Source organism: Eptatretus burgeri, chromosome 10 (genome assembly GCF_056783735.1).
Source record: "Eptatretus burgeri isolate ZD-2024b chromosome 10, Ebu_testis_v1, whole genome shotgun sequence".
Taxonomy (NCBI): domain Eukaryota; kingdom Metazoa; phylum Chordata; class Myxini; order Myxiniformes; family Myxinidae; genus Eptatretus; species Eptatretus burgeri.
In genome coordinates, this window is record NC_140970.1 from 39,195,560 (window position 1) to 39,219,682 (window position 24,123).

The following is a 24,123-nucleotide window of genomic DNA, read 5'->3' on the forward strand; positions in this document are numbered from 1 at the left end:
ATGTTAATTCAATATTATACAAAGAACAATCAATGTGTTACAAACGATGATCCAGGTCGAGAACAATAATTCGTTTCTTTTTTTTCTTTTTTTCTTTTTTTTCCCCCGCAGAGTTTATCCTCGTCCCCGCTGTCTCTGTCGCCAGGGGCGTGGCGAGGGGCGTGGCGAGGGGCGTGGCGAGGGGCGTGGCGAGGGGCGTGGTGAGGCGCGTGGCCTTTTTGTGTGTTATTGCGAATATTTGTGAGGGAAGGCGGTTCTTCATCCTTTTGTCACAAAGCTTTTATTTTTTTTACTCATCACGCCTGAGTCTTGATAATGTAACGTTGCTACGGATAATTTAAATACAAAATTACGCCGATTAAAAGGAAACGGTTTTTCCTGAAATAAAAAAAAATACTGTACCAGTTTACGTGGTTACGTATGCGTGACGTAAGCACGACGTCTCACCGTTGACCATATAAGGAGCAGTCAGGAAATTAAGAGCCATTGATCACGAAATCAGCGAAGATGGAAGGTGTCGGTAACCGGCTGCAGGCTCTGCGCGACGTCGCCAATCGCCTACGCATCGGATCCATTGTTGCAACGTGTGCCTCCAATTCTGGGTTGTGATATCATGATGTTTCGTTCCTCGTTATGCCGATTATATTGTTCGTTTTAATCCATTAATCTACGTGGGAAGTTTTCCCACCTGAACTGTTCGTTGGCGCCCATGTGTCTTTTGTCCTTTCGTTCCGTTGATGTCTGTTTGTGCGTATTTACCTTGATTTGTTCATGCGTGCCTTGAGTAGTGGTTAGTGGTTTTTTTTAAATGAAGAATGTTTTAACAGTTAAAAATGGATGAAATTTTTAACTTTGTTTGAATTCCCTTTCAATGAGCTCTGTTGTACCTTTACCAAGGGTTAATGGGTAAATCGATGAATCTGCAGGTTTTGACCATTTATTAATTAATTATTTAAGGTTGAGTGAGTTTACCTTGGTTCCATCTGCAATCATTTTCTCGAGTTTTATAAACTGACTTCACTAGTGCTTGTGCCACCGATGATGGTTTACCTGGTGTGGGTACATCCCACAGGTACAAGTGACTTGCCCCTCCCCTCCCGACCCAGCCAGCACTCGTCCTGGTGTTTAGCATGCAACCAATTGTTGGCAGGTACGATGGTGACCTGCCAACACTTGGGTGAGGTCTTTGGTCGTTCAAGATCCTGTAGTCTTTTGTGGAGTGTTGGTCACTACTCAAATTCCTGAAGCTCACCACCAGTCCTGTCCATCGAGTTTGTCAAAGACGAGTGGGTAGGACTGTTCTCTGGCTGACTTGCCAAAGTTTGAGAAGTTAGGTCGTTGAAGCGTTATCGGTTACAAGAGACTTATTGATGGAATGTTATCTGTAGTGAAGGTCTGCAATCTGCAGATCAGTACTTTGGCTTTTATTGATGCTTGCTTATCTATTGTAGATTTTTGTCGTCCTTTTACCTTCCCATATTGCCACTCAAAATTGGTTCCATGAGCCGACATCCTTGCATATGACAGGAATGCATCTAACCCTATGTTAACATGTTGAGGGTAACTTAAAAAAAAAAAAAAATTTTAAATGAAGGTTAATTAATTTAATTATGTTGACTCTTATGACCTCCCATTAATTTAACGGTAGATGTTTTGCAAGTCTTCCTTCCACATTCCCACTAAACGTTTTTCTCTTGCTGTTCAGTCATCCAACATCATGCTGCAGTGCTGCAGAGATCATGGCCGTGATCTTCTTCGATGCGATGAAGTACAACGCTGCTGACCCTGGAAACCCCAACAATGACAGATTTGTGTTGTCAAAGGTACCCTGGTTGTGACTTGTTCATATTGGGTGATTGCTATTCCTTGACTTCAAATGTGCCTTTCCCTTTCTACTGTGCAGTTTAAACTAGTATGCAATGTTGAACTAAGCAGAGTAATCGAAGATTGCAATACCCTCACGTGTTGTGTGGTTTATAGACTTGCTTGCATTCTAATTACTGGTGCTGTGCCTGTTCAAAACGTTCACATCCATCATTACAGCAGAAAAAAAAAGAAGAAAACTTTTGGAATAAAATTGATAACTATGGTATTCAAATGTGAGCGTTAAGATTTTCAAAATAGTTTAGAGCTAAAAATTTTTGATTATTATAATTGGTTTTTTTATTTTTTGGACACTGCACTTCCTCGTGTGCCCAGCAATACAGCCACAAAGTTTGAAGTAGATCGGATGAACGGTTGAGAAACGTGAATAACACACACATGGAGATTTCATGATTTATGAGATAGATATTGTACATGCTTTTATAGAGGTATTTGGCTCAAAAATAACATATTACTGCTAGGTGTTGTGGCCTCTATTGGCACATTTTGTGGACGGACGAGCCGAAATGCAATACCCTCGAGTGATGGGAATTAATAACATTTGTGCTGTCAGTCTTTGTTACCTCTGCCAATGAAGGTGAAGGAGGTTTTCATCCCTTCTGTCTATGTAAAGGATATCTTAAGCTTGTGGACAGGTTGGATGTGATAAGGACAAACTGATTCGATTTTGGTGAAGATCCGGATCAGACTAAAAATTTAAAAATTATTCTTCACCATTGAGATGGGGCTAAAATAATGATGTGTGTGTGTGTATATATATATGTATATGTATATGTATATATATATATATATATATATATATATATATATATATATATATAATATATATATAATCATGATATCTCAAGTTGTAAACTGATTCAGATGAAAGTTGGTGGACATGTTGGGTGTGTCGCAAGGACAAATTGATTTGATTTCTTTTTTTTTTTTGGTGAAGATCTGGATATGAGAATAATAATTTTAAAGCGGTTCTTCATCATTGAGATGGGGCCAAAGACACTATAGTGGTGTACAGCATATTTCAAAAATTTATTTGGCCCAATATGTTCTCGTGGATCAGGCATTACATGGTGGATGTATGTGGCCTTCTAGTTTTGCATGAATTGTTGCTGTCTTGTGATCTACTTGATTCAATTTTAGTTTCCCGATTCACTTGTTTAGATTTTCTATGTTGTACGTTTCCTGGTTTTGTTTTTTTTATTTTATTTCCAACCCCACCCACTGTCTTGGTTTCCCAAAACCCAGTCATTTTAAATTTTTTTTTTTTTTTTTAAATGAACTATGGTGACCTGATGTCCATCTCTTGGGTTGTGGGCAATGTGTTCATTATCCTTCACCTGCAACTTTCTCGCAAGTTCCTTCATGACAAACTTCAATGCAGGCGGAGGTCATTGGGCTCTTCGCCTGTGCTCCGTTTGTGATTTGTGCATGCTCAACGTCTATCAAGTAGACAGCGTGTACCATTACTTTTTGACTGAGCAGTCGTTCACTACTGCTTGTCTTGAATGTGTTTGCATGAACCCCTATCTTTTATCCACAACATGGAGTATCAAGCAAGAATTTGGTACTCATTTTTAATTTCTATTTTTCTCTTGTATGATGTGGCCATGGTTCAAACTGCAGACCTCTTGCATGCTCATGCCCATACAAAGCACATGCTCACTCGTAAAACAGTATAATATTGCATGCAGATGCACATACTTGCAAACATGACTGGTATGATTGTCACAGCATAATGTAGAAACAAGTCTAAGCACATTCATGACTGTACAGTAATCACCAATTATATTGTGCTGGTTTTAAATTTGCTGACACGTAATAGGCACTTCTTTTTTTTTTTTTTTTAATATAATCCAAGTGCTAATTTTGGCTTAAAACTCGAAGCAAATTGCATGTTGTGGCTTTACCCAGCAAGTTGTGCAATGTGGGAATTCCTGGACAAATTACATTGTTCTGCCTTTGTGACTCATTTTTCCTTTCCACCTTATCTGGAATTCAAATTCCAGATTGGGTTACATCTTTGTGGTCTATCCCCCAGTTTGATTTCTCCACCCAAACCTCTCGACTGGTTTGGTTGTAACAGGAATTGCAAGGCTTGCTCTGGCCACATGACTGTGTCAAAATAGCTGACTTGGTAAATTTCTTCAAAAATCTTCTGACCCACCAGTTAGAATGCTACCAAATTTGGGTTGTAACATTAAGCTGCAAGTCCAGTGGTCCAAATTATTATTATTATTATTTTTTTTAATCCCCCCTCGTCTGCTTGTACTGGTGTTTTATAATCTGTCTAGTTTATTTTCTCTATGGATGAGGCTTTGAAGGTCAAAATGTTGTACCAATTTGCAATGAGCACCATGATTGAGCAGAAGTGCCTATTTTGCATGATGCAAACATATGGGTTTCCTGTAGTGTGAAACCTGAGCTTTGGTGTGCCTTGCCAATGGGCTTAGGGAATTATAAATGGTTGTTGGCACTACAAACCTGCTAATCTCTTGGTATGCTTTCAAATGTTGCTTTGCATGTCTCGTTTTGATTATTTTTTTTGCTGCATTTTGACAGGATTATCTAAGCAAGAGGGCTGCAATAAATCTCACTAAGTTATCGATATTGCAATGACTGTTTCTAAACAGTGCAAAAACTTGTAATTTCCATGACCTAGTTATAACTTTGCTCTTCAAGGTAATTTTTATTTATTTTTTTTTTTTAATTGTGAAGAGCCTTGGTGTTTGAATTCTGATGCTTGATTGGAAAGGTTAAGGAAAAGTTTTGCTCAAATTTTTTTTTGAAAGTATTTGCGTTTTGACAAATTTGACTGACCAGTCTCGTTCCTCAAAGTTTTGTTTTTAGTCAGGTGATTGGATTGGATCGGCTTCCCCAACCTCGACTCGAATGGCATCACTGCAGACTTTAAAATGAAGCAATGTCTCGACTTGGCTTGCTTACAACTGCTGTATCCAACCCATCTTTGCCTCCTTGTACCCTCGTACCCACCATCGACTAGATTTCGTCCTCACCCCAGATGGTCGACCCAGTGACCCCAGTGTAATAGCTGTCATCACTTGCAGGACTCTGTTATGGCTGCTATTATGCTCTGGCTTGATGTACTCTTCATTGTGGTTTATGGGGCTGCCAACATAATTGCTTGTATATTGCTATCAATTGATGTAGTTGTGCGACTCTTGTGCTTTATTTGAACATTCAATTGATAGTAATTATGGTGGGGTTTCCACATTTATGTATTGGTGGCCACACTTTAGGCCACCAGTGGGTTGTGCAATGAGGAACAGAGCTCTCGAACTTAAGTGCACACCACAAACTAGTCTTCTTGCAAAACACAAACCATACATTTTTCAGTAAGTAATATGCAAACCTGACCCACCCAGAGGGTGGGTACTCTATAATAGTCGGGTGGCCACCGGGGAAATTGCAGGTATTTTTACTACTTAAACATTAATCAAGTGCACGCTAATATACGCCATGCAAAATTCCTTTGGGGGAGGGAATTGGAGTCTCGGCAATGCTGGATTGCTCTGCAAGAACTGAATAAAATTGTCAATCAGGAAGGAGCTCAGTTTGTGAAATTTGTTATTTGTCATCCCACTCTTAAATTTGAAAGTGGTTTTTTTTTTTTTTTTGGTGTCTATCCATAGGTGTATCCAATGCTCTTGTGGCATCCAAAGTTCTACCCTATATTCTGCCATCCTTGTGTTGTGCAGCCCTTGTATTGCTATATATGGAACCCTCATCTCACCCCATTTTGGGGCCTACATAGGCTTTGGAAGCATTTTATTATGCTACTCAGCCCATCTTTAATCTCTCCGCTGATGTTTCTGGATCGCTGGCTGTCATCGAAGGCACCTTTCAGTTTTTTTATAGAGAAGGTAAAACTATGTATTGCTTTTGATGTCAAATCTTTCCTTTAAAATAGACATCAGTTTGTTTTGGTTTCTCGATGCCATAACCTCTTGTAGTTGAAGGTCTGAAATCTCAAGATGTCGACTTTTTTTTTTCTTTTTTTTTTTCTTCTTCTTGGAATGTCTTGGGCATTCAACGGTGTGGCATCCTACTTTGCTTACCAAGCTGTCGGATTATAAGGCTGCTTTTATTAAATTCATGACTTCCTCTAGATGTGTTGCTATCATTGTCTGATCGTCCTGTTGCTCATCCACATAAATCACATCTGTTGCTTTGGGAAAAATAAAAATAAAAACCCTCTTCCTCTCTGCAGATGACAGTCATACATTAACCCCACCCCATAATGGGCAGGCAACAGCTGATCTATTCATTATTGGGTGATCGGGTGGAACGAGTTATTCAATCCTCCAATGTCTCACCCTGTTGCTTCAAAAGTACTGTGAAATTAATTTCTAAACCAAGCTGTTCTCTTGCCGGTGCTGTAACCCTCTGCAGTAACTCTGATGCACATGTTCTTCCAGGTTAACCTTTCAAATTGCAGGTGACTACATCAACTCTGTTCCTTACTTCTCCCATCTGAATAACTGCCTGCCTGCCTCCATTGCTGGAAGCAGATGGTGCAATCCCATCCTTGCATTAAAAAACACAAACCTCACCGACTCCAGGCCTCTGCCCACTAGCCAAAGGGAAGCCAGTTTAATGTGACCAATAGCCCTGATTCATGCCAATTAAACCATTTTGATTATAGATAAATCTGAGGTCATTAAACTCTCTGTGCTAGTATGTCATTCAATCAGTCTGTCTTGCTTTCTGAGTTATTCAAGTTTGCTAAGAATTGCTTCATTTTTTTTTTTTTTTTCCAAAATTCATTGAATCGAGTTGCTGCAGCACAAGTATGAAAAGCTTGCCATTTCAAATATTTAGAACCAGAATTAACATTTGCTGCTATCTTCCACCTGTCCCAGGGGCATGCAGCTCCAATCCTTTATGCTGCTTGGGCTGAGGCTGGATACATCAAGGAAGCTGATCTGAAGATGCTAAGAAAAATTGATTCTGACTTGGAAGGACACCCAACACCTGTGAGTACATGTTGGAGCATTTTAATTCTGCCAATTCCTTGAAGTTGGACATGAGGGGTAAATTGCTTGTTCAATAAAGCGGTTCCATTTGCATTGTCTTCGTACTCCATTCTGCAGGGATTGATGTCGCAGAGTGAACACTTGTTTTTCTCAATATTTATTTTACTATTTCTCCTATGCTTGTGTGGACAATGCACAGGCATGAAAACGTTTGTTATAAAAGTGATATTTGTGTGAATATGTTCTTGCAGAAATTATCATTTGTAGATGTGGCGACAGGTTCCCTTGGGCAGGGCCTGGGAGCTGCTTGTGGCATGGCATACACAGGGAAGCACTTTGATAAAGCAAGGTTAGCAATGGAATGGTTTGGTGGAAATTGCTATTTTTCTTTCTCGTTTAATTGTTTTAAACTCTCTATATTGATAAATTAATTTTTTTAATCTTTTATTTTTCTTTGCTGGATCGAAAAGTGAATTCTGAAGTCTTGCTTGCTCATCTTCAGCTATCGTGTTTACTGCCTGATTGGTGATGGTGAATCCTCTGAAGGCTCAGTCTGGGAGGCCATGGCATTTGCCTCGCATTATCGCCTGGACAATCTTGTTGCTATCTTCGATGTGAACCGGCTTGGGCAGAGCGAGCCTGCACCACTCCGCCACAGCACGGACATTTATCGGGCCCGCTGTGAAAGCTTTGGGTATTTTGTTTTCATACTCATTTATAATATTGTTTATACTTTGTAACACCTTTTAAGATATTTGATTTGTATAACAGGTGCAAATGTACAAATTCTTTAAGCTCTCGTGGTCATTGATGTACTTTTTCTGATTTGTTTGGCGAAGTTGATCGGACTCAGATCAACTTGTGCAGGTGGTGCAGTTCATGTCCTTGACCGATTTGCAGGTTTTCATCTAATCAGATGGTTTTGTTTATTTCTGAGGACCTCTTATGCTAACCCGAACTGAGTACCAGTGTGCTGGTATGGCTGTATCGGCTTTGTTCCATTCCTGATGAAGCAGCACTCTTAGGAAGGGTGTCCTGGATTGCATTTGAAATGAATGGGTTGTACCATGTCAGACTTGCTTTTCAGGATTTTGATTTGAACACAGTACTTTCCTGCTATAAATTGAAGCTATCCAACCACAGTATGGGCATGTTGATTTCTATGTAAAATAAATTAAATATTTTTCCAAGTTGTTTATGATGGGTTTTACAATGCCACTGAAATGGCTTTCTTTTTGAAGTTGCTTCAGGATATTTATCAAGCCAATTTGAGGAACTTGCTTTGTCCCTTCCAGATGGCATAATTTGTATTAAACTTCAAAACAACTTGTTCTCTATTTGAGGATAATTCAAGGCTGACTTCACTTTTTTTTATTTTTTTTTTTTCTTCTTCTTTTGAAAAAATTTTAAAGTGCAGGTTTAAGTCATTTCTTTGTTTGTATTTTATTTTCTCTATCTCTGCTTTTTCATTTCCAAGATTTGTAGAATTAATGCCACCCAGATGTTTTGTCCAAAGAAAAACTAAAATTGCACTGCTTTGTTCATCTGATTTGCTCAAGTCAACATTGCTCTCCTGCTATTTTCAGTCTGGCAGTTCATTTGTGTAGACGAAGCAGTTACTTCAACCTGCAATCTCACTTCAGAGCTGGTCTCGTATAAACTGATGCCCCGATACTGACTTCTACAAACGTGCTCTCATGGCTTGATCCCATATCGTCAGTCATACCCTTCCCATGTATGAGAGCCAGTCTTGAAACCACTTACCTTCTCTTTATAGGAAGCAAATCTGACCAAAGGCTGCAAAAAGTGCCTGCTTGAGAGACTGTCGAGCTAACCTCAACTGAATTTTCAAACTTCCTCCTCAAACTGGTGGTGCCTTGTTTGGCCTGCTGAGAGAATGCTCACCCCTCCATCCCTTCCCTCTTCAAATGGCACCACAGCAGACTCTGCTTGTGAGGAGGCCAAATTCTTTGCTTCCAATCTTGTCCCCAACCAGTAGCTCCCTTTACCTGACATTCCTGGGCTTTTGCACTTGAGGTGTAATTTTTTTTACAACCCTTGACTGATTCTGCACACTTGGTTGAAAAACCACCTCTGCTTCTCTTGCACAACCTTTCTGCTGTGTTCACCCTATTCTTTGCCAAGGTCTTCCATATGCTTGGAAATCCACCCACATCGCTGCTTTCAATCATTGAATATGGTGCAAAAACGAATCCCTCAGCCAGACACATCAGCTTGCATAAATGCCTGACTTTGGACTGTCATGCAATCCTTGACATGATGCTTTCATTCTGTCAGACAATCAAGGCCATTTCTGTTGACGTCTCACATTCTATTTTGGCACCCCAACTTGCTTTCCAAACTGTGCCCAGTGGTGACCTCCCCTTCTGGCTTGATGTGATCCTCATCTCCAGGCTTTGCATCGAGTGCCCAAAGCAATGTTTTGAGCCCAGTCCTTTTCACAATTATCTCCTTGACTGGAAAATCTTTTCTGATGCCACCCTCTGCTTTAACAGTCCTCATCCTTCACTCATCAGCCTTTCTTCTGCAATCCTTGATGGAATCATGAGCTGGTCAAACATTTCGTTTTCAATCCTAACAAATCTTATTCTCTGAAAAGACAATTTCAACCCCACCATCCATTTATTTAATTCTCATGAAGTTCAATCGCGCATACTTTTGCGTTTTGCAGTCGGCTGTCTTTATTTGGCCTCCGAGGGCAGTTTGCGGCAAGGTATCTTCCTTCGTGCCAAGTCCTACCTTTGCAGATTTCAACCTTTATCTACATTCAAGGCTTTAGTCCACAGCTTGATGGAACACTGCTCCCAAAGTTTCTGCAAACCATGTTCTGTCTGCCAATATCCTGACACTGAAAATTTTACTCTGCTTGCTTCCACTCGTTAATTTATCTGTGCCCACCTGCATCTGTGGAACCAACTTCCTTGGTTATCATTTTTTTTTTCCCTCCAGATTTCTGGAAACCATTCACTTGTATCTCTGGTCACTCTCCCTGATCCACAATCTTTTACCCCAAGCCCACCTTTTAAAAATATTTTTTAATTTTTTTTTTTTAATTTATTTTCAATGTGGATGAATTTGTGGTTGTGCATTTTCACCCATTGTCCCCTTTCCTTTCCAGCTGGTGGATAATTTTTTTAGTTTGGCCTATTGTCCACATGCTAGTTTTTGTAATGGACCCAGGTAAATTGCTTAACTGCAGCCATTTTTAACATGTAATATTAAATTGTGGGCATTCGACTGCATTTTGACGAATGTTTGTTCCATAGCCTTGACTTGGTTGGCCATCTTGGTCTCTCCCAGGATGCTTTGACCGAACTTGATATTGCTTCTAACCTTCTGATTGGTAATGAAGTTTGGGGTGAAACTTTTTTTTGTGAACCTTTTTAATGCACTTGTACCAGAATTGTCACTTTTTAATGTTGCATGATCTTCCTTTTAATGCAATTTGATTTTTCTCAATCCACCCTCCCCCTCACACCATTTCATACACAGGTGGAACACTTATGTGGTTGATGGTCATGAAGTGGAAGAGTTGTGCCAAGCCTTTTTTAAAGCTGGCCAAGTTAAGGGTCAACCCACAGCCATAATCGCCAAGACTTTCAAAGGCAAAGGAATTCCAGGTCGGTCAAAGTACCCCAGATAATGCATTTTGTTACTCTTTAAAACATTCATTTTGTTTTTGCACTCCTTGATGTATTGCCCATTTCATGCTATCCTTTGAGCTCTCCTTTACTGTCTTGTCTCATCTGTAGCTTTTGTACTTCGTGTTCCCTCATCTTGCTGTTTCTTGATCCCTCTTGGCCCCAATTTCAATTGATGATTGAACCTCAAGCGAAACAAGCATGTTTAATTTATTCTTTGTTTTATTAAATTTTTTTGGAGTGCTACTTGTAACATTTTTCAGGAATTTATGCCTGTGGTCAAATTGATCACCTTAATCAATGGGTGGCTTTTGTAATGATTCATTACTATGGTTTTTTAATTTTTTTCTATTGGTGTTAATTAGAATGTCATGCTGTGGAAGGACCTATTTTGCTGCTCTTGACACCTTAACATGGGGGATCTTTGTAGTGAATTGGTCTCATCAATTTGGGGATCTTGACTCATTTTGGTGCCAGTGTTTCACTTTTTGGAAATATTTTTTTCCTTTTCTTGCATTTTAAACATTCCCATGATGTGAAATAGACATCCAAGTTCTGCGAAGTTTTTAACATGGTTGTGGAAAAGTGCCATTTGCATCTTTAAATGCGTCATTCTCATTTGGATGTAAACTGGCATCCTGCCTTGCTCTCTACTTTGCTTATGAATTCCAAAGCCAACTCCACCCTTGGCTCATGAACTTCCTCCTGTTTTGTACATGTGGCTCACTTTCATCTCTCCCTGTCAAGGCAGTAGTACCCCAAGGCAGTGTTCTTGGCCAATATTCCTAATCTATGATTTGTCTGGAAAATCCTTTCTTTGTTGATGACACTACTCGTAGCCCTTTTTCTGCTCATGGTTGGCTGCATCCCTTGTTTGTTCTGACTACATTTTTCCCTCCACCTTGCTGTTCCTTTTGTTTTGTGCCCTAACTTGTTTAATAGCTCTTCCCTGAGCCTTGACCATGTTTTTTATAATTTTTGTTATTTATATGCACAATTTGTGGCATTATTCAGGAAAGTATCCAACAGTTCTATTTCCTTTCTGATTGGAGAAAGGTTAACTTATTTTTTCCACAATGGTGCCAGAAGATGACAAGCCACCTTTACAGGTGAAGGCAGGAAATCTACATGATTAGCACAAGTCTGTTTGAGGAAGCGGTTGCTGAGGTGGTGCAGGTATTTATCCCCTTTTACAGGTGGGCTCTCGAGGAGGAATATGGAGTGCAGATTTTCTTACATGAGCCTTTTCAGCAGAAATGATGTGTATTCCACCCTGACTGAGCAAAGGAGCTAAAGTGTGTTCCAGGATTTTTTTTATTTTATTAAAATGGTTTCCACCAATATTTGGAAGCCAAGTCTGTTCTTGCTCTTAAGATTTATACCTGTTTTGGGCCTTAATGATGAACAGGTTTCCACTTGTAAGATCAACTTGAACTTCTCATGGAATTTCAGCTCAGAATTGCTCGTTGATTAATTATTTAATGTTTTCACATTTCGAGGCTGTTTCCCAGTAATTTTTTTACTTTTTGAATATGTGATTCAGGAAGTTCTCGAATGTTAATGTGTCAACGGTGACGTAACATTTTCCCATTTAAATTTATGAAGATGACATTTAATGTCCCAAGTCTTCTTTTTTTTTTTTTTTATTTTATTTTTTTTTTTTTTGTTGTATGCATGTTTCCGGGTTGTTCGTTCGTCTGTATTTTCGTTTACGCGATTACTCGAAGCAAATTGTAGAATTTCATCAAACTTGGTAAAAAGGTAAAATATGACAGGGCAATTAATTAAGTGGTTAGATTTTCATCCAGATGTGATCAAGGTCAAACTCTGAAATTTTACTGTTTACGCCCTAACTCAAATATTGGACAATTTCATCAAACTTGTTACAAATGTAAAGTTAGACAGGGCAATAAACTGATTAGATTTTGGGCCAGATATGATAAGGGTCAAATGTCAATACTCAAGTTTGTGCGGGTGAGCGGAGGCATACCCGTCTACTGTGCGCAGTCGAATTGCACTCGTTTTTTCTTCCCTAAAAGCACCTTTGAAGTCTTTTTAAAAATAAAAATTGTTCAGTTACATTGAATAACATCCAAATTGCAAAATATCTTACAAAATATGAGAAAGCACGTTTCAGTTCTGTTAAACTGCATGCACTCAAGTCAATGGCACACAATATAAAGCGATCCCAACGCAGTAATTTCAATACGTCTAGTCTGAAGGGGAAAGATGTGTTGTGTTGGACATCTTCAATCTTCAACCCTTGCAGTTCCACTATTGCTATACCCCCTTGTCACACAAAGCACGCACACACCAATAGCATCCAAGTGAGCCACATGAGTGTTGCATATGCATTTGCGTGCCAATTTTCCTTTCAAAACTGAGCGTCAATTCTCAACCACCATTTTGCCTCACCATTCTGCTCACCAAACTACACCACATTCACCATGACTACTAAAAATCCCCACAACCTCTGCTTCGATTTTCCATTACAAACGTGACCATTATTCAAGATGTCATTAAACTTCCACCTCTTCCCCACAATGGAGTGCTGCCACAAACTCTAACACTGAACCCAGCCATTGAGGAGAAGGTGGTGGAGTTATTTTGAAGCATAACCTTTTTTAAGTGCAAGCATGCACTGGAGCTTGTTTCAGGACCTGAAGAGATTTCTGTGAAGTCCTATGAATGGAGGCCAACACAAGGTCCAGAAATCACGGCCCCATGTAAAAGTCGGACCTCTGGTGCATGCCCGTCGGTGGGCGATTCGCCATTTTTTGCCTTTGGGGCATGGCCACAACCACTTTGGACCAATAGGGGAACTCTACTTCATTGGAGCCTCTTTGGATCCGATGTTTGGCTCGTCTGGGGCTCATTTCGTAGCAGAGTATCACCGAGACCATTGCACTATTTACAAAAGGATCTTTTCTAGTCTTTCTACCATCTATCTCGTCTACTGAGGATACAAAAGAGCAATCAACGTGGGCAAGCCTGACCAACTATTCTTTCCAGTGAACTGACCTGCACCTCATTCTTCCTCTTGCACTCTGCCACACACTCGTCACATTGCACTTCTCAAACACACCCGAGACACCCTCAGGATTTCTCCCTCCCCTTTCCTCAGCATTCTGTGCCGTGCAGATCTGCTGGTTGCACCAGGTATTGAGAGGTCATTACTCAACTGTTTCCATTTCGTGCGTGTTTTGCTCATTTTAGTGAAAGTTAAGTGCAGAGTTATCCAAAATATTTTCTTGTACAGTGGTTATCTTTTGTAAATATTGTTTGCCTTTTGCTGTACATTTGCAATAAATCCCATTGCTGTACCACCAAACCTTCCTTGCTTAGATGTTTTATAAATATTCTCGGCTCGTTTCTTTCCCTCCATTGGTCTAGCATGGCCTGCACCCTAGCTTGGCCAGTACGTTTTTCCCTCGGAATCTTAGTTGGTACATACGTGGCAGCTCTGCTCAGCTGTACTTGATCCGGTATATAACCTAAATGCAAGCACTTACTGAGGTTGCGATTTCCCCAGTAAGGTCACGTGTCCTTCGGTGAACAGCTAGACTCAGGAACCTGTCACATGGTCAAGTTCTTGGTGCTCGTGGTCGATTGGTGACCTGTAATTCCTGGTTAGTCCAGAGAGGAACCCAAGACTGGCAGCAGAATTTAATGTGTATATATATATATATATATATATATATATATATATATATATATATATATATATATATATATATATATATAGATGTACGTTCTCTTTGATTTTTATTTGTTTTAAATAAGGCTCACTTGGCTGTGCTTGGATGAGTGATGGTACAGGAGCAGCTGACATACTAATCCTATCCAAGTTCCTCCTGATGAACATCTGCTTTTTTGCTTTGGGTTTATTCTGATTCCTCCAATGTAGGACTGTAACCATTATTTGGTCTTCCATTTGATTTGATTGTTATTTTGATCCCATTCTGAATTCAATTGAATAATGATTGTGGGTCAGGTGTCCGATCAAAGTGGAACATCTTGGTACCCGGTCATCACTGCCAGCAGTTGTAAAGTGTCAGTTGTCTCATTATGTAACACATCCTGGTGAAGTCTGCAATCTCAGCTCTTTCGGGCTTTTTTTTATTCATGAGTCAACACATCAATACTTTTATTTGGCTCCAGACTTTTGTTGGCATCAAGACAATTGAGGTGGATTTCATTTGTTTAGTTTGCTTGTCATCTCAAAGCAACAGTGGCTCAACACCAACAAACCCTTTTCTTCACCAACCATGGGAGATGACATGGAGGGAGTAATCAACTGGACTTCATTTACTTGTGGCATTGCATTTTAAATGTTTTGATCTGGTTTTAAACACTATCCTAACAAACACATTGAAATGAATAATTACTGCAAGTTCCAACCACCAGAAACTGGTGACGTGGTGAAACATTACCATGTTGAAAGAAAAGTGATCCCCTGTTGGTTAGGAACATTGTAGGAGAATCTCCTGGATCACATTGACTCTATCCTTTCATAACCTGGTTCCGTTGGGCATTTTTTCTTCTTCCTTCTTTTGGCTTCACTCAAGTTTTTGATTTTTTTTTGATTTTTTTTTTTTGATTTTATTATTTTTTTTTGTTTGCTACTCCATGAAGTTTCATTCTTGATGCAATAAGTGGTTTGCTTATCTCCATCAAATATTTTAGTTTGGAAGTTCTTTGCAAATTTGCAACTGGCATTGCTTTTCATACTTTAAACTGTAGGGGGGTGAACTAAAATTGACTTGGAGCTGGTGCTGTCTCCATCCTCGCAATGGAATGTTTTTATTTGAATAGCTAATTGTCTGGAGGTCTTCTCAGTGTTTTTATATTGAATTTAATGCCATTTATAATGTCTTTTTAATCTTCGATGTGAATAATTTATTCCTTACACCTTTTCGACAGCACCCACTATACTTGTATAAACATTTTGATGTATATTTTCCCCATTCTGTCAAATAGGAATGGAAGATCTGGAAAATTGGCATGGAAAGCCTGTCCCCAAAGACCGTGTGGAAGAAGTCATTCAAGTGATCCAGAGCAGAATCCAGGGAGCGAGTCGTCTCTCTCCAAAGCAGCCCACTGATGATTCACCAAAGCTTGACACTGTATTTAACCTCCCTGATCCTCCTACCTACAAGGTTGGAGATAAGGTAACTTGAACTGAGCTGCAATATTTAATGCAATTGCTTGAATATGAATGACTTTTGTATTTCAGAATTTTTTGCAACCATGAAACTGGGGATGGGCTATTCTTCCACCTGTTTTTTTTGGGGGGTTTTTTCAAAAGCAAGTGCAAAGACTTAACTTTTTTTCTTCTTCCCTGTTCAATTTGGCTGATTGTTGAAGATTGCTGTAATTGTGGAGTTGCAGAGTCTGCCAATTTACCCAGACAAGTGCTATGATTTAATGCTTGAGTGCTTTCCTGTGCTCATGCAAGCAGTAATAACATTTGCATCTAACTTGCATTGCTCAGTCATGCCATCTTTCCCATCTTATCCTCTAGTGTATGGTGATGCATTTTAATTTGAAAAGCATTGACTGAAAGCAAATGTTGCTGAGTAAAATGTAGCTTTTTTCAGTTGACCTGATAGAACACCATTCCCTGAATCCGAAAAGCTTTTTTTTGAGATGTGAAGTTGAGCCTCATGGAAGGTAGGACCACTGCATGGATCAGGACTCCAGAATAAAAGGAATATAGAAAGATGGACTATTTCACCGCAGGATATTGTTGGCTGTGATTGTCAACTTCTGGTGTGCTTGACCTTCCCAACACAATTTGCTTTGCATGTGGTGTAGAATATTGAAACCTTCGGTATGAGTTTTTCTCGCTGGTCGTCACAAGACTTTCATTAAAAAGAAAATACAACCAAATCCTATTCTTTGCAAATTAAATTTTGCTCTTGTATGGATTTTGGGGAGGATGTTGATCAGGCTGTGGTGCATAATTTGAGAATGTCAAGCTCTGACTTTGATTTTTGCAAATGATGCGGTCATCTTCATGGAGATACGAGATATCCTTCGGGGACCTTTGAGGCACTGAATGAAGAGTTGGAGCCACTGGATGGGATTATGGGTTTCCTGGGTCAAACTAAGATCCAGGCTTTGACTTCTCGGATGCTGCTGTCTTGTCTACCTGGTTAAGGTCGGAGATTCACTTGGCAGTGATATTCATGTCTCCATGCTGTGACAGTGATCGATTGATATCTGGGTTGGACCTTAGAGTCATGGATTCACTAGATCATGGGGTGTGGCTCTCAGTGCTGATGCAGGGCGACAGTCAGAAAATGCTTTTTGCTATAAACTAGTGTTCATCAAGACGGACAAAGAATTGGATTCAAAAATATGTTGAATGGATTTATGAGTTGACGTGTTTCCAAAATGTTGGCTCGTTGCCGAAGACTTTTCCAATTGTCAAATCGCATGCTGACATTCTGCAATTTATTCTGGTCAAATTTAGATTTATTTTTCTTCCCCAAAATAAAAATTTATCTACATAGTTGGAATGTACTATGGAGAACATGCTCGTTCTGTTAATGCTTCAACATACTGTTGACATGGAATTTTGCATATTGAAGTTAAATTTTGACATGTCCTATAGTTCTCAGGTGCAACAGATGATCTTACCTTTGACCTTATCTTTCCTACAACATTTTCACCATTAGGTGGCTACACGCAAAGCTTATGGGACTGCCCTTGCAAAACTTGGCAAGGTTAATCCAAAGGTTATTTCACTTGATGGAGATACCAAGAACTCTACGTTTGCTGAAACGTTCAAAAAGGCTCATCCCGACCGCTACATTGAGTGCTTCATTGCTGAACAGAACATGGTATACATATAATATTTTGGAGAATTTTACATTGATGTGAAGCATTGTGTGTGTTATTTTAATGATCCATTTATCTTGAAATTGTTTTGGTTCATGTCAAAGTACAAATGAGTGCATTGAACCATTATAGTTGAGGAACTTGTCAAAATATTTATTGAACCGATGACCCTTCGGATGGTTCCTTGAATGTCCTGTCCCAAAGAGGATTATCACCTGTCTGCTATCACAGCCCTGAGGTTTGGAGACCAGATAACGGTGGGTGGTTACACCAACCACTGATCTGGGCACTGGTTGCCATTCCCGAATAGTTGCTGTGGCTGTCCAATAAGCTGGCTCTTGATAATTGAGGTAACTCTGGTCAACGATCGTATTGAGACTGTTTGTCACTGTGGATAATATTTCTCTGGTCTCAATGCTGAGGTGAGTGATCTCACTGAAGGAGGCATTTTCGGCTGAGTCTGATCAGTGCTCCAGGTAAGATGGAGTCTTTCCTTGTCTTAGGAGATTTCAATCTATCGACTGTCACTGATGGGGATAGTTACGAGGTGTTGGTCCCCATGGGTCAAACTGTGAACCAGAATAGTACCAAGTTCCTTGACTTTGCAAGAAGTCAGACTTGGGGTGGCTGGTTCATGGTATCTGTGCCCACAGGTTCATTGCTGGACTTTATTTTAACGCTTGTGGTGGAACAAAGGATATTGACAATGTGCTTGTTGATGATCGCTGGAGGATGGTCCAGAACTGCAGTCCCTCCATACTGTCCACATGCTTGTAAGCATCCTTGATGCTGTTGGATATATTGGGACCAACTGTCAGCTCAAGTTTGTCTCCCAAGGGACCATTAACTCATCACAGGGCTAGGTTTAATGGCATAGCTGATGTTTAAAACTCGTGTGCTGAGGCCAGACAAGGCTGATCAAGGAATCTGAAGGTGTGGAGCATGCTATTCTGGTCCTGCTTTGAGGGATTTGTGCATTGCATTCCTCCAAGCCTCTCCCTCAGTACTGCAGTTTGAGTGGAGGGTGGTGTGTTGAGATTCTGTTGTGAAGGGCTAGGCAGGTTTACTTTGAGCTACTGTAGCAGGCTGACCCACCAGCTATTCAGTTGGATGTTCGGGGTATTAATAACCTGATTGCTGACTGTCCAATCAACTGTCACCTTCCTTTGTGGAAATGGGCTTGGTGAATCAGTTCAAAGATGGTGTAAGGCTCCTGGGATCTGTAGCATCCATGCTGAACTGTTCAAGGCTGGTGGAAATGCTGTACTTGCATTGCATGCAGTTCTGTGCTCTGCCTGGAACATGGGCATAATCCCAACTGGAAAGGGTTCTTGCTCTCTCTCTCTCTGGGAAGGGTGATTGCCAGGACTGCAACAATTACCAAGGGGTGATTCTCTCAGTGCTGGGTAAGGTCTTTGCTCAAATAATTCTTGATTGGGTTCACCATCTCATTGAGCACCAGTCCCCAGAGCAGTTATGCTTTACACTAGAGTCCAACAACTAACCACATCCTTGCTCTGTCATCGAATGCAGATGAGATTTGGTAGTGGCTGCTTGCAGCTTGTTTATATCCACAAAGTGTTGAGATTCAGTGATTTGGGATGGCCACTGGAGGATTCTTGGTCTTCGTGGGGTGCCACCAAAGTTGATTGTTCTGATTTCTGAGGTATACTCTAGAGTGCAGTCAGGTGTGGTGGTTCTATCTCAGACTTGTTTCCAGTTGCAGGAGTTTGTCAGGGATGTGTACTGGCCCCCTCGGTGCTTGGATGGCCTGGATTCTGTGGAGGATGTTGAGGTTACAGTGCATCATTTGGGAATGTCAAGATCTCTGACCATGAATTTTCAGTTTATTCTTTGTGGAGACTGGATATCCTTTTGGGGGTCGCTTGAGGTGCTGAATGAGTCGGAGCTGCTCTGATTATGGGTTTCCTCGGTCAAAACAAAGATCCAAACTTTCATTGACATCTTGGATGCTGCCATCTTGTCTATACCTATTTGTGGTGGGGATGTTGAGGTCACAGAACTGGATTCACTGGATCAGGGGTATGGCCTTATCGGTACCGATGCCAGAGCATGAAAGAGTTCAAGACCTTGGTGCTTCCAGTCTTGCTCTATGGGGCATCTGCCTGGAGGATGGCCAGATGGAGGTCCCTGGCGTACCAGTGGAAAATGGAAGCAGTGACTCGCTTTGCTGGCTCGTGTTCCCATTCTTGACCTATTCCTTCCATGTCCACGAGTCTGGTCTTTAGTAGTCTTGAGCAAGTGGCTCAAATGCCTGAGGTCACTCATCAGTTTGAAGATCCTTGCAACATGGCTAATGGAAAACCCAGCTTTAATGTGTCCAATGATTTGATTACTTTCCCTTCCTTCTTGATGTAGCATTGTGATGGATTTAAATAATTGTGTGTTTGTATCCACATAAGTCAGCTTTTCAAATGTATTTGATGCTTCATGTCTAAACTTCATGATACATAAGTTGCATGTGCTGAACAATTATTGTGAGGCAATTGTTTGGAAACTTGCAATCAGGTGTTCTACACATCCCTCGTGCCAAAAAGGCTTTTGGAATCTATGCTGGAACAGTCTTTCAACAATTGAATTGTATATGTTCAAATTTGGCTGTTTAATGGTATGTTTTTAAAATATTGTAGTCAAATGGATCCTGTGGATGAAGCCCTTTTAGGTTTGTTGTAACCATCCCAGCAATAACCTGAGATTGTTGAAATTGGCATTTAAGAAGCAAGTTGTCATTCATTGTGAGTTGCATTTAATTCTGCACTTTCTTATTGAGCAACAATTTATTTTTTGGTGGTTGCTCCTTTTTCAGTTTGATGCAAGATGCTTTAAAGTTGGGCAGGGTTAAATGTCACACAGCAGCCAAATTTGTGGTCCAGCACACCAAACTGCACTGGAATATTTTGCCATTGTGGTGATCATCCAAATGCTCAATTTCCTTACAAAAAGCTGCTGTTGTATTGCCTGGAAATGCTCATCAGTTAGTCAAGAGAAAAGGTTCGGTTGATTTTAATTTTTGATTGCATCTTGTGCTGGCCAATCTTGTTGCACATGTTCCTGTTGTGGATTATCCTTTGCTCAATTGACCAATTATGAGGCTTTGACATTTCATGAAGTTCAAAGCACCTTTTTTTTGGACATTACTGTTAAACTTTTTTTTTTAAATGGGTTTTTACTAATGATGCCAATTAAAGATAAAGGCTCATTGTTTCTATCATTTGTTGCAGTACAATTTTTACCTTGATATCTTGCATTCATTTTCTTTTCCCTTGCCGGTTCAGGTCAGTGTTGCCATTGGCTGTGCCTGTCGAGACCGTACCATACCTTTTGCCAGCACATTTGCGGCTTTCTTTTCACGTGCCTATGATCACGTCCGCATGGGGGCAATATCTCAGAGCAACATCAACCTTGTGGGATCTCATTGTGGAGTTTCAATTGGTGGGTGAAGTCATTTACTTTATGCATTGTTTTTTGGTTTGAGTGTTTGCTTTGTAAAGCTGTGGTGCTTGTTACAAATACTTTGGACTGGATGTTCATATGCAAGTGTCCTTTTAATTCTGTTCAAGAATATTTCCATAATATTGGTTTTCTATTGTGCAAGCAACATGTTGAATTGCCTCCATTGCTTTTTGAATATATGGAGTTGTGCCACATCCATTGTTTTTCGATGTGATGTCCACCAAACTCTATACAGTGTCATGCAGTGTTTGTTTGCTTCCATCCCAAAGGTGAAGATGGCCCCTCACAGATGGCTCTTGAAGACCTCGCCATGTTCAGAGCTATTCCTGGTGCTTCAGTTTTCTATCCATCAGATGGTGTTTCTGCAGAGAAAGCTGTTGTGCTCGCAGCACAGACCAAGGTATCTTAAGAATGCGAGCTGTTGTGTGCTGGTTGTTTTGGATAGAAAAATGTATATACATATTAATGTTCTCGATTGTCATGAATTTACAATGCAAGTTTTTTTTATTTATTTATTTTTTGCTAGGGCATCTGTTTCATTCGCACAAGCCGCCCGGACACCCCTGTTATATACGATGCTGCAGAAAACTTTGAAGTTGGAAAGGCCAAGGTAAGATGGCATTCATTGCAGTTTGGCCATAGTTTATACTTTTGAAGTTTGGGTCACATTTGATCCTTGATTGAATGTGCCAAACCACTCAAACGCTGGATGGTTTTTTTTTGTCGTGCATTTCCAGAGTTATTATAAACTTTTTTTTTTTTTTTCCTTCATTTTGGTGTATTCCTTTTAAATGTTTGGTCTGCACTATCCAAGGTGTTGCCTGCTTAAATTATTTTGACAACATTGTTGAATGTGGGTACCTTGAGAATAAAATTTAAACTTTGTTCCACCTTGCAGCAATGCCTGTGCTCTCCTGACTGACAGTAGTAAGGCTGAAGTCTTGAGAATTTAAGTTGCATCAGTCTGCTTTCCTTTCAGGAGAATGGAATTGCTTCCTATGCTTTATTGCCATGATTGTAGGGTCCTTGGTTCCATTTATGTGATGTCGTGTAGGATTCAACTTCCTTGAGCTTGTTAGGCTGACGAGTTGCAATATAAAATGCAATTTTTCTGGTGTCACAATGAACAAATTGGATATTTGTCAGAGTGCAGTTGAAATTCTGTTGAATGAAATGTCACAATCTGCAATAACTTTCATGAACCATAATTATCTGATTCTGCTGTGCAGGTTGTACGACAGAGTACTGGTGATACAGTTACTGTTATTGGAGCAGGTGTGACATTGCATGAGGCATTGAAGGCTGCTGATGTACTTGCAGAACAAGGTGGTCTTTTTTTTTTTCCCCCTTTTTTTGTGCTTTAATGCATTGATCACTTTTTCAAGCTTGAGCCTTTTCTCTTGTGTGTTTTCTTTGTGTCTAGCTTTCTATTGAATGGTCTTGTGTGAAGGAAAGCTTAATTCTTGGTTATGCAAAATGTTTTGTCTCACCAGGTGTGAAGATCAGAGTGCTTGATCCTTTCACTGTAAAGCCAATCGATGTTGAAGGTATTGTTGCAAATGCAAAGGCCACTGGTGGCAGAGTACTTGTTGTTGAAGATCACTACCCTGAAGGTTGGTATTTTGCTTTGTCCTTGAATGATTCAAATTTATCTTTGCCTCAAGGATTATCAAAAATAAGTGATTGAGGGGTGGGAAGGTGCTTGGCACTTGCACTGTGAAGTTCTCAGATGGGAACACAGAACATGCTCAACCTTTGGGCAATTGATTTGTTTGCAGGTGGACTGGGTGAGGCAGTGTGTGGAGCTGTGGCAAGTGAACCTGGCATCGTTGTCAAGCGCCTTGCCGTTTCCCGTGTTCCTCGCAGTGGCAAACCAACTGAACTGCTTGAGCGTTTTGGAATAGATGCCAACAGCATTGTTTCTGCAGTTTGTTCTGCTTTTGGAAATTAGGTTCCGTCACAAATTGAAATTTTGTAGTGGCATCCAAGATGGAAGTGTGAGATTGTGCTTCCAATTGATCCAATTCAGGCTTTGAAATTGTCAAAGTATACCATTCCATTTGAGCTGCACTCTTTGTTTGAATTGTGAGCAAAAATAAATTTTGCTTCCACTTTGGTTTATCAAATGAAGATGGTGTGCTGAGTTGTCATTGAATACTGACTAGTTTTTACCTCTTATATGGAGTGAAACGGGTTAAGCAATTGGTTTCAGTCTTGTCAGTTTGATCAAGGAACAACTTATTTCCATTGAATGTTACATTTTGAATATGAATAGGAAGACTAGTCTCGTTTTACCGTTCCTTTGGAATTCGTCTCGATTGCACTTTATTTTTTTTTCTCCACTTCCTGGTGGACAGTCAAAACAAGCATTCCTAATGGGGGGGGGGGGGAGAAATGATGTCATTGGTTATTTAGTTCAGCAGCCTTAATCTTAACCCAAAAGCCTTCATTCTTAAACGGATAAAAAGATCTATCAATGTGAAATGTCACAATGATCTCGTATTGATGAATATATTTTTAAATTTCCACCTGATCGGATGCATCGTCTGACAGCCAGCATTATTTTGTTTTGAATCCAGGTTCAAGGATTTATATCAAACTTTTGGTGCAAGTGTCGTGTGTGGGTGGAGGGAAATCTGGCAACGTCAAAGTGACCCATTTTGTTTCATCTGAATTGTATACTTGAATGTGGAACACAAATTCCCATCATACTTTCAGTTTTGTAGTGCTGCACTTCAATTTGAAGGCTCAAAGGGATGGTATTTGAGACTGCTTATGGACAACTTCAACAGCACCAAATGTTTGGATGTTTTTAAATGATTGCTAAAATCCTTTTAAAATTCAAATAACATGACGTGGGGTATTTTATTAACTTTCTCGATTAACTATGGGAAGGCGTATGATTCTTCATTGATTGCCCAAAATCGAAGGAGGGGGTTGGGTGGAGTGGTGTATTAAAAAAAAAAAAAAAAACGTAATCGGTGTAGTTTTCAGGAATTGGCACCATCCCAGCTGGAGAGCCACAGCATGGTCAAAGTTTGACTGCTCTGTGTTCAGTTAAAAACAAGCAGACTGAATAAACTTACCAAAATCCAATTGTTGCATTATGAAAGGTTTACATGTGATAAAACTACGACCAAAGTCACTTTTATCACCGCTGCCACCAAAGGTGGGTGGAGGTTTTTTTTCACCCGTTTCTCATTGTTTATAGTGCATTGGTTGGTCTGATCTGTTATTCTGTCTGGATGGCTTTTCTAAACTTA

At 40.1% G+C, this 24,123-nt stretch overlaps 1 protein-coding gene across 2 annotated transcripts; it reads left to right on the forward strand.

Annotated features, from left to right (window-relative positions):
- The first annotated feature begins 383 nt into the window (after window positions 1-383).
- LOC147018366 (transketolase-like protein 2) lies at window positions 384-22,990 on the forward strand. 2 transcript variants are annotated; one of them, XM_085897946.1, is made up of 14 exons: window positions 384-602; window positions 1,706-1,823; window positions 6,765-6,878; window positions 7,130-7,227; window positions 7,381-7,572; window positions 10,392-10,519; window positions 15,521-15,711; window positions 17,224-17,388; window positions 20,683-20,839; window positions 21,130-21,260; window positions 21,387-21,470; window positions 22,090-22,186; window positions 22,354-22,473; window positions 22,639-22,990. In XM_085897946.1, exons 1-14 carry the CDS (start codon window positions 508-510, stop codon window positions 22,809-22,811), a joined length of 1,863 nt encoding a protein of 620 aa, XP_085754072.1. In that variant the 5' UTR covers window positions 384-507; the 3' UTR covers window positions 22,812-22,990. The 2 variants fall into 2 exon arrangements, with proteins under 2 accessions (XP_085754072.1, XP_085754073.1); XM_085897947.1 differs by having other exon boundaries at window positions 434-584.
- The last annotated feature ends 1,133 nt before the right edge of the window (window positions 22,991-24,123 follow it).

Coding starts and splice junctions, on each gene's coding strand:
- LOC147018366 (XM_085897946.1), top strand. CDS start 508: ATGGAAGGTGTCGGTAACCGGCTGCAGGCTCTGCGCGACGTCGCCAAT. Junction 7,228..7,380: donor AAGCACTTTGATAAAGCAAG/GTTAGCAATGGA, acceptor GCTCATCTTCAG/CTATCGTGTTTACTGCCTGA. Junction 20,840..21,129: donor TCATTGTGGAGTTTCAATTG/GTGGGTGAAGTC, acceptor TCCATCCCAAAG/GTGAAGATGGCCCCTCACAG.